The following is a 12,373-nucleotide window of genomic DNA, read 5'->3' on the forward strand; positions in this document are numbered from 1 at the left end:
GTGAGCATTAAATGATCCAGACTTTAGGTTTGTGATACTGGACCGTGTGCAAGACTGGGTGGTTTTGCCAAGAATGCTTAAAGCATTATCTGCTATCACACCGACCACTGGTTTCCACTGCTCTGGCTTCACAAGTGGTATACCATGCCTCTCTGCAAACTGGGACAGGAACCTATGGGTCATGTTGAGGTATGGTGGTTGTGCTGAGTGACAAGCATAGTTGCAGCTACCCCACGTCCTTGGCATCTGCGGGCACTATCATCATCACCTCCACTTTCTTGTCCCTTAACACAAGATTCCTGCATTTTTTAATTGCTAGGTTTCTTGAAACCAAGTATATTTTCAATAAAAGAAAACATTGCCCACCTGCAGCAATCAAAGCTGGTTTTGTGAGTTTACTCCACCGTAATGTACGAGAAATAGCGCAAAAGTGTATGAATGTCAATCAAATTTAATGCAGAAAAATGTTTCATTGCTTTATAGATCACAGAATTTTTAAACATTTTTCTCAGTTTTAGAGATCACAGAAATGTGATAATCGAGTCATAACCGGCTATCATCGAGCATGTTCTGTCATCCTTATTAGATACTGCTATGGCCGTCGTCACACTTGCGAGTTTTACGGACGTAAGAGCGCAGAAACTACGTCAGTAAAACTCGCAAAAAATACGGCACAATTATTCTCTATGCCCCTGCTCCTATCTGCCGTATTAAACTGATCCGTATTATACGGCTTTCTACGGCCGTAGAAAATCGCAGCATGCTGCGTTTGTCACCGTATTGCGCAAATAAAATGTCAATGAAAGTCTATGGAAGCCCCAAAAATACGGATCACACACGGACCAGCAGTGTGACTTGCGAGAAATACGCAGCGGTGTTAGCGAGAAAAGCCGGTAATTCATTGCGGTGTACAGTAAAATCACACTGACAGGTTACAATACAATAGGTAGAATAAATGTGTACACATAGAATAGGTATATACAGTGGGGCAAAAAAGTATTTAGTCAGTCAGCAATAGTGCAAGTTCCACCACTTAAAAAGATGAGAGGCGTCTGTAATTTACATCATAGGTAGACCTCAACTATGGGAGACAAACTGAGAAAAAAAAATCCAGAAAATCACATTGTCTGTTTTTTTTAACATTTTATTTGCATATTATGGTGGAAAATAAGTATTTGGTCAGAAACAAAATTTCATCTCAATACTTTGTAATATATCCTTTGTTGGCAATGACAGAGGTCAAACGTTTTCTGTAAGTCTGCCACACACTGTTGTTGGTATGTTGGCCCATTCCTCCATGCAGATCTCCTCTAGAGCAGTGATGTTTTTGGCTTTTCGCTTGGCAACACGGACTTTCAACTCCCTCCAAAGGTTTTCTATAGGGTTGAGATCTGGAGACTGGCTAGGCCACTCCAGGACCTTGAAATGCTTCTTACGAAGCCACTCCTTCATTGCCCTGGTGGTGTGCTTTGGATCATTGTCATGTTGAAAGTCCCAGCCACGTTTCATCTTCAATGCCCTTGCTGATGGAAGGAGGTTTGCACTCAAAATCTCACGATACATGGCCCCATTCATTCCTTCATGTACCCGGATCAGTCGTCCTGGCCCCTTTGCAGAGAAACAGCCCCAAAGCATGATGTTTCCACCACCATGCTTTACAGTAGGTATGGTGTTTGATGGATGCAACTCAGTATTCTTTTTCCTCCAAACACGACAAGTTGTGTTTCTACCAAACAGTTCCAGTTTGGTTTCATCAGACCATAGGACATTCTCCCAAAACTCCTCTGGATCATCCAAATGCTCTCTAGCAAACTTCAGATGGGCCCGGACATGTACTGGCTTAAGCAGTGGGACACGTCTGGCACTGCAGGATCTGAGTTCATGGTGGCGTAGTGTGTTACTTATGGTAGGCCTTGTTACATTGGTCCCAGCTCTCTGCAGTTCATTCACTAGGTCCCCCCGCGTGGTTCTGGGATTTTTGCTCACCGTTCTTGTGATCATTCTGACCCCACGGGGTGGGATTTTGCGTGGAGCCCCAGATCGAGGGAGATTATCAGTGGTCTTGTATGTCTTCCATTTTCTAATTATTGCTCCCACTGTTGATTTCTTCACTCCAAGCTGGATGGCTATTGCAGATTCAGTCTTCCCAGCCTGGTGCAGGGCTACAATTTTGTTTCTGGTGTCCTTTGACAGCTCTTTGGTCTTCACCATAGTGGAGTTTGGAGTCAGACTGTTTGAGGGTGTGCACAGGTGTCTTTTTATACTGATAACAAGTTTAAACAGGTGCCATTACTACAGGTAATGAGTGGAGGAAAGAGGAGACTCTTAAAGAAGAAGTTACAGGTCTGTGAGAGCCAGAAATCTTGATTGTTTGTTTCTGACCAAATACTTATTTTCCACCATAATATGCAAAAAAAATGATAAAAAAACAGACAATGTGATTTTCTGGATTTTTTTTTCTCAGTTTGTCTCCCATAGTTGAGGTCTACCTATGATGTAAATTACAGACGCCTCTCATCTTTTTAAGTGGTGGAACTTGCACTATTGCTGACTGACTAAATACTTTTTTGCCCCACTGTATATATATATATGTCAGTGAGACACATATATGTATATATATTAATATTTCTTCCAGCGCTAGACAGCTTTAAAGCCGGTAATTCAATTACCGGCTTTTGCTATCTCCTTCCTAAACCTGACATGATATGAGACATGGTTACATACAGTAAACCATCTCATATCACCATTTTTTTTGCAGATTCCACACTACTAATGTCAGTAGTGTGTATAAGCAAAATTTGGCCGTTCTAGCTAGTAAATTAAGGGGTTAAATGGCGGAAAAAATTGGCGTGGGCTCCCGCACAATTTTCTCCGCCAGAGTAGTAAAGCCAGAGACTGAGGGCAGATATTAATAGCCTGGAGAGGGTCCACGGTTATTGGCCCCCCCTGGCTAAAAACATCTGCCCCCAGCCACCCCAGAAAAGGCACATCTGGAAGATGCGCCTATTCTGGCACTTGGCCACTCTCTTCCCATTCCCGTGTAGCGGTGGGATATGGGGTAATGAAGGGTTAATGCCACCTTGCTATTGTAAGGTGACATTAAGCCAAATTAATAATGGAGAGGCGTCAATTATGACACCTATCCATTATTAATCCAATACTAGTGAAGGGTTAAAAAAACACAAACACATTATTAAAAATTATTTTAATGAAATAAAAACAAAGGTTGTTGTATTATTTTATTTAATGCCCAATCCAATCACTGAAGACCCTCGTTCTGTAACAAAAAAAACATAATAAACCAACAATATCCTTACCTTCTGCAGATCTGTAAAGTCCAACGATGTAAATCCATCTGAAGGGGTTAAAATATTTTGCAGGCAGGAGTTCTGCTAATGCAGCGCTACTCCGGCCTGCAAAATCCCAGCGAATGAAGTTAAAGTAGGTCAATGACCTATATTTACCTTCATTTGCGGTGAGGCGCCCTCTACTGGCTGTTCCTAGATCGTGGGAACTTTCCTAGAAAGCTCCCAGGCTCGAGTTCATAAGAGGCGCCCTCTGCTGGTTGTGCTCTTATGATCTCGAGCCTGGGAGCTTTCTAGGAAAGTTCCCACAATCTAGGAACAGCCAGCAGAGGGCGCCTCACCGCAAATGCAGGTAATTATAGGTCATTGACCTACTTTACCTTCATTCGCTGGGATTTTGCAGGCCGGAGTAGCGCTGCATTAGCAGAACTCCTGCCTGCAAAATATTATAACCCCTTCAGATGGATTTACATCGTTGGACTTTACAGATCTGCGGAAGGTAAGGATATTCTTGTTTTATTATTTTTTTTTTATTTACAGATCGAGGGTCTTCAGTAGTGTTGAGCATTCCGATACCGCAAGTATCGGGTATCGGCCGATACTTGCGGTATCGGAATTCCGATACCGAGATCCGATACTTTTGTGGTATCGGGTATCGGTATCGGATCCATAGGGATGTGTAAAATAAAGAAATAAAATAAAAAATATTGATAGATTCACCTCTCCGGCGGCCCCTGTATATCACGCTGCTAACCGGCAGGCTTCTTTGTTTAAAATGAGCGCGTTTAGGGCCTGCGAATGACGTCGCGGCTTCTCATGTGACCGCCACGTGACCAATCAGAAGCCGCGACGTCATTCTCATTCACTAAACTCCTAATTCTAGGAATTTAGGACCTGCGAATGATGTCGCGGCTTCTGATTGGTTGCGTGGCGGTCACATGAGCTTCCTCTCCTTCAGACCCTGGGAACCATCAGGATACCTTCCGATACTTGGTGTCCCATTGACTTGTATTGGTATTGGATATCGGTATCGGCGATATCCGATATTTTTCGGGTATCGGCCGATACTATCCGATACCGATACTTTCAAATATCGGACGGTATCGCTCAACACTAGTCTTCAGTGAGTGGATTGAGAGTAGAATAAATTAATACAACAACCTTTGTGTTTTTTTCCATTAAATTATTTTTTAATAATGTGTGTGTGTGTTTAATTTTTTTTTAACCCTTTACTAGTATTGGATTAATAATGGATAGGTGTCATAATTGACGCCTCTCCATTATTAATTTGGCTTAATGTCACCTTACAATAGCAAGGTGGCATTAACCCTTCATTACCCCATATCCCACCGCTACACGGGAATGGGAAGAGAGTGGCCAAGTGCCAGAATAGGCGCATCTTCCAGATGTGCCTTTTCTGGGGTGGCTGGGGGCAGGTGTTTTTAGCCAGGGGGGGGGGGGGGGCAATAACCATGGACCCTCTCCAGGCTATTAATATCTGCCCTCAGTCACTGGCTTTACTACTCCGGTGGAGAAAATTGCGTGGGAGCCCACGCCATTTTTTTCCGCCATTTAACCCTTTAATTTACTAGCTAGAACTGCCAAATTTTGCATAGACACACTACTAACATTAGTAGTGTGGAATATGCAAAAAAAATGGTGATATGAGATGGTTTACTGTATGTAAACCAGGTCTCATATCATGTCGAGTTTTAGGAAGGAGAAAGCAAAAGCTGGTAATTGAATTACCGGCTTTCTGCTATATCGCGCTGGATGAAATATTAATATGTATACACATATGTGTCTACTGACATATATATATATATAGACAGTATATATGTTTTGTTTTGTTTTTTTTAAACATGGATCCCTTGTATAGCCGTATGTCGGTTTTGCAAGCCTGCGATAAAAACACGCAGTACGGCTGCCATACGGATTACATACGGAGGATGCCATGCGCAAAAAATGGTGACACACCCTGCCTACGGAGGAGATACGGACCACTATTTTCGGGACTTTTCAGCGTATTACGGCTGTAATATACGGACCGTATTTTCATACGCTGTGTGTGACGCCGGCCTAAAGCTGTATTTATGTTATAGAGCTTGAAAAGAGTTCAGTAAAGCTCTTGGAGTTCTCACAGTGTTACACACTTCTCAATCGGGCAAGTGATGTCTGGGCAGTAAATGCTAAGCTGGTAAATTTGAATTAAAATATGCTAATTTCTTTCTTTCTTTTCTTCTTTCCTTCCTTCCTTTCATTCCTTTCTTTTTATTTTCATTTTTTTTTAATTTCTATATCTCTTTCTTTTGTTCATAATTTCTTTTAGAACTTTATTTTTATAAAGTCTCCTTTTTTAATCTTTCTACAGGCCTCTGCCTCGTTTCTACAGATATCTTATGGCCTTTATTTTTGCCATTGATGAAATTAACAAGAATCCTGATATTTTACCAAATCTGACTCTGGGATACCATGTGTACGACTCTTGTAACTCTGTAAATAATGCTGTATATAGTGTTCTACAGATTCTGTCTGGTCCTGGAGATCCAATTCCTAATTACTTTTGTAAGAAGTTTGGAAACTTGGCTGGTGTTATTGGAGATCTGAATCCAGGCATATCTTTAACCTTAGCACAGGTATTGGGTGTTCTCGGATACTCACAGGTGAGTTACATAACAACATGATGGCTCTCTTACTATTATCTTTGGAAAATGGATTAAGTCCATATATTTTTGAACATTAAGGACATAAACAAGACAGAGCAATGATTTCAGGCAATAGTTTATTCTGAAGAAATATTTGTATTGCCATTAATGGGAATTTTGAAGAGGGTAAAAGTCATGTCTGAATGAGGCCTAACAGCTCACTAAGTTATTAATCAATTATTTTTCTCTTCCGTAAAGCCTCTTTCACACGTCAGTGTCTCCGGTACGTGTAGTGACAGTTTTCTCACGTACCGGAGACCCTGACACACGTAGACACATTCAAATTAATGGGTCTATGCACATGTCTTTGTGTTTTCACGGACTGTGTGTCCATGTTGAAAACACAGAGACATGTCCGTTTTTCTCCGGCAGCACGGTTCGCAAAGCATAACACACATGTGCACATGGAGAACAGTGTGCACTCTCCCCCGTGTGCACATACCACCCACAGGAGAGACAGCGCTACAGTAAGCGCTATCCCCCCTGCGTGTGGTGCTGAAGGCGGCATTCATCTCTTCTCCCCTGCAGGAGAGAAGAGATGAAAGATAAAGTTTTTTTTTATTAAAATAAAGTTTGGGGGTCACCTCCCACCCCCCATGCGACCGTCCGCTTGTCCAGAAATACTCACCCATCTCCTGCGTTGCCTGCTCTCAGCACCGGCAGCCTGTCCTGTGTGAGCGGTCTTGTGGTACCGCTCATTACAGTGATGAATATGCGCATATTCATCCCTGTAATGAGCGGTACCACGTGACCGCTCACACACGACCGGATCCCAGCTGTTGTGAATGTTGCTCTTGGGCTCCCTCCGGTGGTTATGAGTGGTAGTGCTGCGGTAGTTGGATCGCAGCATTTATCAGGTGTATCTATTTTTTGCAATTTGGGCTGGGCTATATAGCCTTGCTTGATCCTTTAGTTAGTGCCAGTTGTCCATTGTTTTTGGAGGATTCACATCCCTTCTGGTCTCTCCTGTTTGCTGTGCTTTTCTTCTAAGATAAGTCCTGGCTTTGTTTTTGCTGTCTACCTGCTGTGGACCTTATAGTTCTGTGCATTTTCATGTTTTTGTCTTGTCCAGCTTAGTCTGTGAAGGATTTTTTGCAGCCTAGCTATTTCTCTGGAGATGCAGATATACCCTCCATGTCTTTAGTCAGATGTGGTGTTTTGTATTTTCTGTGGTGGATATTTTCTAGTGTTTTAATACTGACCGCATAGTACTCTGTTCTATTCTTTCTGGTTAGCTAGTATGGCCTCCTATGCTAAATCCTGATTTCATTTCTGCGTATGTTATTTCCCTCTCCTCTCACAGTCAATATTTGTGGGGGGCTGTCTTTCCTTTGGGGTTTTGCTCTGAGGCAAGATAAGTTTCCTGTTTCTGTCTTTAGGGGTAGTTATTTCTTAGGCTGTGTCGAGGGGTCTAGGGAGTGTTAGGTACCCCCCACGGCTACTTCTAGTTGCGCTGTTAAGTTCAGGGTTTGCGGTCAGTACAGGTTCCACCTTCTCCAGAGTACGTCTCATGCTGCTCCAAGGCCACCAGATCATAACAGCCGGCACTGAGAGGAGGCATCGCAGGAGCTGGGTGAGTAGTTCTCGGCAAGTGAGCAGGTGCACGGGGGATGGTGTTATGAAAGGTAATTCAGTACCACAATGGACATAGAGGTCAGCGCACATACAGTGACCTGGCAATAACCTCAAAAAAACAAGAACGAGCTCTGAGACGTGGGAACTCTGTTGACCGCAATCCCTAATCCTCTCCAACCACACTAAAGGCAGCCGTGGATTGCGCCTAACGCTCCCTATGCAACTCGGCACGGCCTGAGAAACTAGCTAGCCTGAAGATAGAAAATAAGCCTACCTTGCCTCAGAGAAATATCCCCAAAGGAAAAGGCAGCCCCCACATATAATGACTGTGAGTTAAGCTGAAAAGACAAACGTAGAGATGAAATAGATTTAGCAAAGCGAGGCCCAACTTTCTGAACAGAGCGAGGATAGGAAAGGTAACTTTGCGGTCAACACAAAACCCTACAAAAACCACGCAAAGGGGGCAAAAAGACCCTCCGTACCGAACTAACGGCACGGAGGTACACCCTCTGCGTCCCAGAGCTTCCAGCAAGCAGGAAAAAACAAATAGACAAGCCTGACAGAAAAAAACAGCAACAAATAGCAAAGAATAACTTAGCTATGCAGAGCAGCAGGCCACAGGAACGATCCAGGAGGAGACAGGTCCAATACTAGAACATTGACTGGAGGCCAGGATCAAAGCACTAGGTGGAGTTAAATAGAGCAGCACCTAACGACTTCACCATATCACCTGAGGAAGGAAACTCAGAAGCCGCAGTACCACTTTCCTCCACCAACGGAAGCTCACAGAGAGAATCAGCCGAAGTGCCACTTGTGACCACAAGAGGGAGCTCTGCCACAGAATTCACAACAGGATGGTAGGCGGGAGGTGACCTCAAACTTTATTTTAAACAAAAAAAACTTGATCTTTCATCCCTTCTCTCCTGCAAGTGCTGCTTTCAACCGAGCAGGACAGAAAGGATGAATGCCGGCTTCAGCACCACAAGCAGGGGAAAATGCTTACTGTAGCGCTGTCTCTCCTGCACGGTCCGTGTGGTCCTCAGGCGGCACACGGGCGGCACACAGCTGCTGCACATGTGCCACACTGATGTGCCATGTGAGCACAGGGACACGGATAACTCCGGTACCATTTTCTCCGGTACCAGAATTATCTGGATGTGTGAAACCGGCCTAAAAGCAAGGATTGTTATTCATCTGTACTTCAGAGTCTTGAATCCAAGTTAAGCCAGTATACGTGGAGGGGGATTTCAGAATTGTTGACAATAACAAGCTGGATGGTTCCTCTCCTCTTGAGTCTCCAGGACATGTGGTGACGATGGTTTCCATAAAGAACTTCAAAGACTTAACTGACCAAATTTGCCGAACTCCATCTGAAATTAGCCTTGCTCTGAGAAGACGGCAGCATTAATGGATTGTGTTGATATATACTGCATATACTCGAGTATAAGCTGAGATTTTCAGCCCATTTTTTGGGCTTAAAGTCCCCCTCTCGGCTTATACTCAAGTCATACCCGGGGGTCGGCAGGTGAGGGGGGGCCGGGGGCTGTCTAAAAATACTCACCTACTCCTGGCGCGGTCCCTGCACGTCCCTGCTTCTTCCAGCACTGCATATTCTTCCTGTACTGAGCGGTCACATGGTACCGCTCATTACAGTAATGAATATGCGGCTCCACTTCCTATAGAGGTGGAGCCGCATATTCATTACTGTAAATGAGTTGTAACTGTGACCGCTCAGTATAGGAAAAATATGCAGCGCTGGGAGAAGCAGGGACTGCATCGCGCCAGGAGCAGGTAAGTATAGGGGAGCGCAGCACTGCGCAATATTTACCTCTCCTCATTCCGGTGCAGCTCCGTCTTCAGCGTCCTCTGGCTGTGACGCTCAGGTCAGAGGGCGCGGTGACGTTGTCAGTGCGCGCCCTCTGCTGAACGTCAGTGCTGAGGACGGAGCCGCACGCGAATGAGGATTAGGTAAAAGTGCCGGGGTCCTGAGTGACGGAGAGGTGAGTATATGATTTTTTTTTATCACAGCCACAGCATATGGGGCAAGTGACTGTATGGAGCATCTTATGGGGCCATAAAGATTGTGCAGCACTATAAGGGGCAGTGACTGTATGGAGCATCTTATGGGGCCATAACACTTGTGCAGCACTATATGGGGCAAGTGGCTGTACGGAGCATCTTATGGGGCCATAACACTTGTGCAGCACTATATGGGGCAAGTGACTGTATGGAGCATCTTATGGGGCCATAACACTTGTGCAGCACTATATGGGGCAAGTGACTGTATGGAGCATCTTATGGGGCAATAACACCTGTGCAACATTATAAGGGGCAGTGACTGTATGGGCATCTTAAGGGGCCATAACGATTGTGCAGCACTATAAGGGGCAAGTGGCTGTACGGAGCATCTTATGGGGCCATAACGATTGTGCAGCACTATAATGGGCAGTGACTGTATGGGCATCTTATGGGGCCATAACGATTGTACAGCACTATAAGGGGCAGTGACTGTACGGAGCATCTGTCTGGGGCCATAACGATTGTGCAGCACTATAAGGGGCAGTGTCTGTACGGAGCATCTGTGTGGGGCCATAACGATTGTGCAGCATTATATGGGGCAAATGACTGTATGGAGCATCTGTATGGGGCCATAACGATTGTGCAGCATTATATGGGGCAGTGACTGTACGGAGCATCTTATGGGGCCCTTATTACCCTTTATGCAGTTTTATATGGGGCATATTTTAATATGGAGCATTTAATGGGGCCCATCAAACTGTATGGAGCATTATATGGGGCTCCTGATTCAATATGGATATTCAAAAACACTTAACCTACCGATGTCTCAATTAATTTTACTTTTATTGGTATCTATCTTTACTTTTGACATTTACCGGTAGCTGCTGCATTTTAGATCCTAGGCTTATACTCAAGTCATTAAATTTTCCCAGTTTTTTGTGGCAAAATTAGGGGGGTCGGCTTATACTCGGGTCGGCTTATACTCGGGTATATACGGTAGGTTTTTCTTTGCTTGATAGATGTTTTGTGCATTGTATGGTGAATTTTGTTCACAACCAATGAAATATGGAAAGATAAGAAAAAAATCTGCTCACTCCATAATGTAAAGAGATTCCACTGTCTGCAAATCAAGTTGTTGCACGGAATAAAGCAGACAGTCGGCCCCAATACAAACATCAAAGTAGGGATATCCAGCAACCATCCAAGGAGAGATTAGAAATCACAGATTATCCCACTTGATTAAAATCCAATATTTCAAAACTACTTGTTGAGCAGAATTTTCCTCCCAAAATGTGATTTGTGGCAAATAAATTTGCTCAGATCTCAATACTGGAAAGCTTGTAATTTCTGGGAACATACAGTACATGTGGGGAGAAGCGAAAGAGAACCATGCTGACCGTAAGAGCTTCCATTCTACAGAAGAAACTTACCCAGGGAATCTGGAGACGGAAAATGACTCTGCTCTACAAGCTGTGCTCCACTGTGAGCCGCTGATCTCCGATGGCCCAGGTGCTGACCAACATTGTACAAGGTGCGATAATCTGCTAGATGTCATAGCTGCAGGGCATTATGGTGAAGCCCCCACGACAATGACATTTTCCCATTCTTCGATGGTTAAGCAGTGTGGGAAATTGTGCTGGGCAAGTTTTTGTGTTTTGCAAATCACAAATCAAATCTTAAAATGTTCAAATTCCTGTGAAACTGCTCATTTCAGCAAGTTCAACTCTAACTAGATTTGCTTATCTCTATTATATCAAATCATCATCTGGACTAAAACTCCATTTAGTTTCCACTGAATATACTTTTGCTACATAGTTCCCTTTTCCATCAATCCTAATGAAATTTTCTCAAACCCAATAAAATTGATTCCTTTAGGTGTATTGTGTTTTTTGAGGAAATTATGTGAAAAAGGATGTACAATTTTGGGGCTTACACACAATCTTGGCGGTAAAAATGTAAATTATTTGTTCTTCACTGTTCAATGGTATAAAATTCTGTGACACAACTGCACCAGTGGTGTCAATATGATCACTGCACCCCTAGATGAATTCATTGAGAGGCGTAGTTTGTAAAATGGGGTCACTTATGGGGGTTTGGCACCTCAGGGGCTCTGCCAATGTGACATGGCACCCTCACTCCAGTGCAGCAACATCTGCCCTGTAATATGGTGCTCCTTCCCTTCTGAGCTTTGTACTGCGCCTCAAAAGTAGTTTTCGACAACATATGGGCTATCGGTGAACTCAAGAGAAATTTCTCAAATTTTGCGGACCATTTTCTCCAGTTGCTCTTGTGAAAATAAAAAAATTGGGGCTAGTGTGATTTTTTTTTTATTTTCACAGCTCGTTATAAACTTCTATGAAGCACCTAGAGATTCAAGGTGCTCAATACACATCTAGATAAGTTCCCTGAGGGATCTAGTTTCCAAATGAGGTCACCTGTGTGGGGTTTCCACTGTTAAGGCACATCAGGGGCTCTCCAAACACGACATGGCTTCTGCTAATTATGCAGTTATGCACTGTTATTGTTTTCCTATTTTAGCCTGAAGGGCCGTGTTTACTTTCCCTTCTTGTTGGTTTATGCTGCATAATAATAAACCAACCAAAGATTTAAAGAGACAATGTTAGGCGCTGGGATTCTCTCATTGGACAGGGTAGATCCCAAACCTTCCCTGCATCTGCAGTCTCTCATCCAGCTTTGGCTGCTGCGGGTGCTGCTGAGCATAGATGTCGGTACCAGCAGGCTTGGACTGGCCCACAGGGTAACAGGGGT

General features: G+C 43.8%; 1 protein-coding gene across 1 annotated transcript in view; it reads left to right on the top strand.

Annotated features, from left to right (window-relative positions):
* The window catches only part of LOC138657402 (vomeronasal type-2 receptor 26-like), a 145,188-nt gene that overhangs the window by 18,696 nt on the left and 114,119 nt on the right, over nt 1-12,373 (top strand). Inside the window, exon 3 of the mRNA XM_069745168.1 lies at nt 5,677-5,968. Within this exon, the coding sequence (XP_069601269.1) occupies nt 5,677-5,968 (292 nt within the window). The remainder of the gene's footprint in view (nt 1-5,676; nt 5,969-12,373) is intronic.

The sequence above is a fragment of the Ranitomeya imitator genome, chromosome 1, assembly GCF_032444005.1.
Source record: "Ranitomeya imitator isolate aRanImi1 chromosome 1, aRanImi1.pri, whole genome shotgun sequence".
In the NCBI taxonomy this organism is placed as follows: Eukaryota; Metazoa; Chordata; class Amphibia; order Anura; family Dendrobatidae; genus Ranitomeya; species Ranitomeya imitator.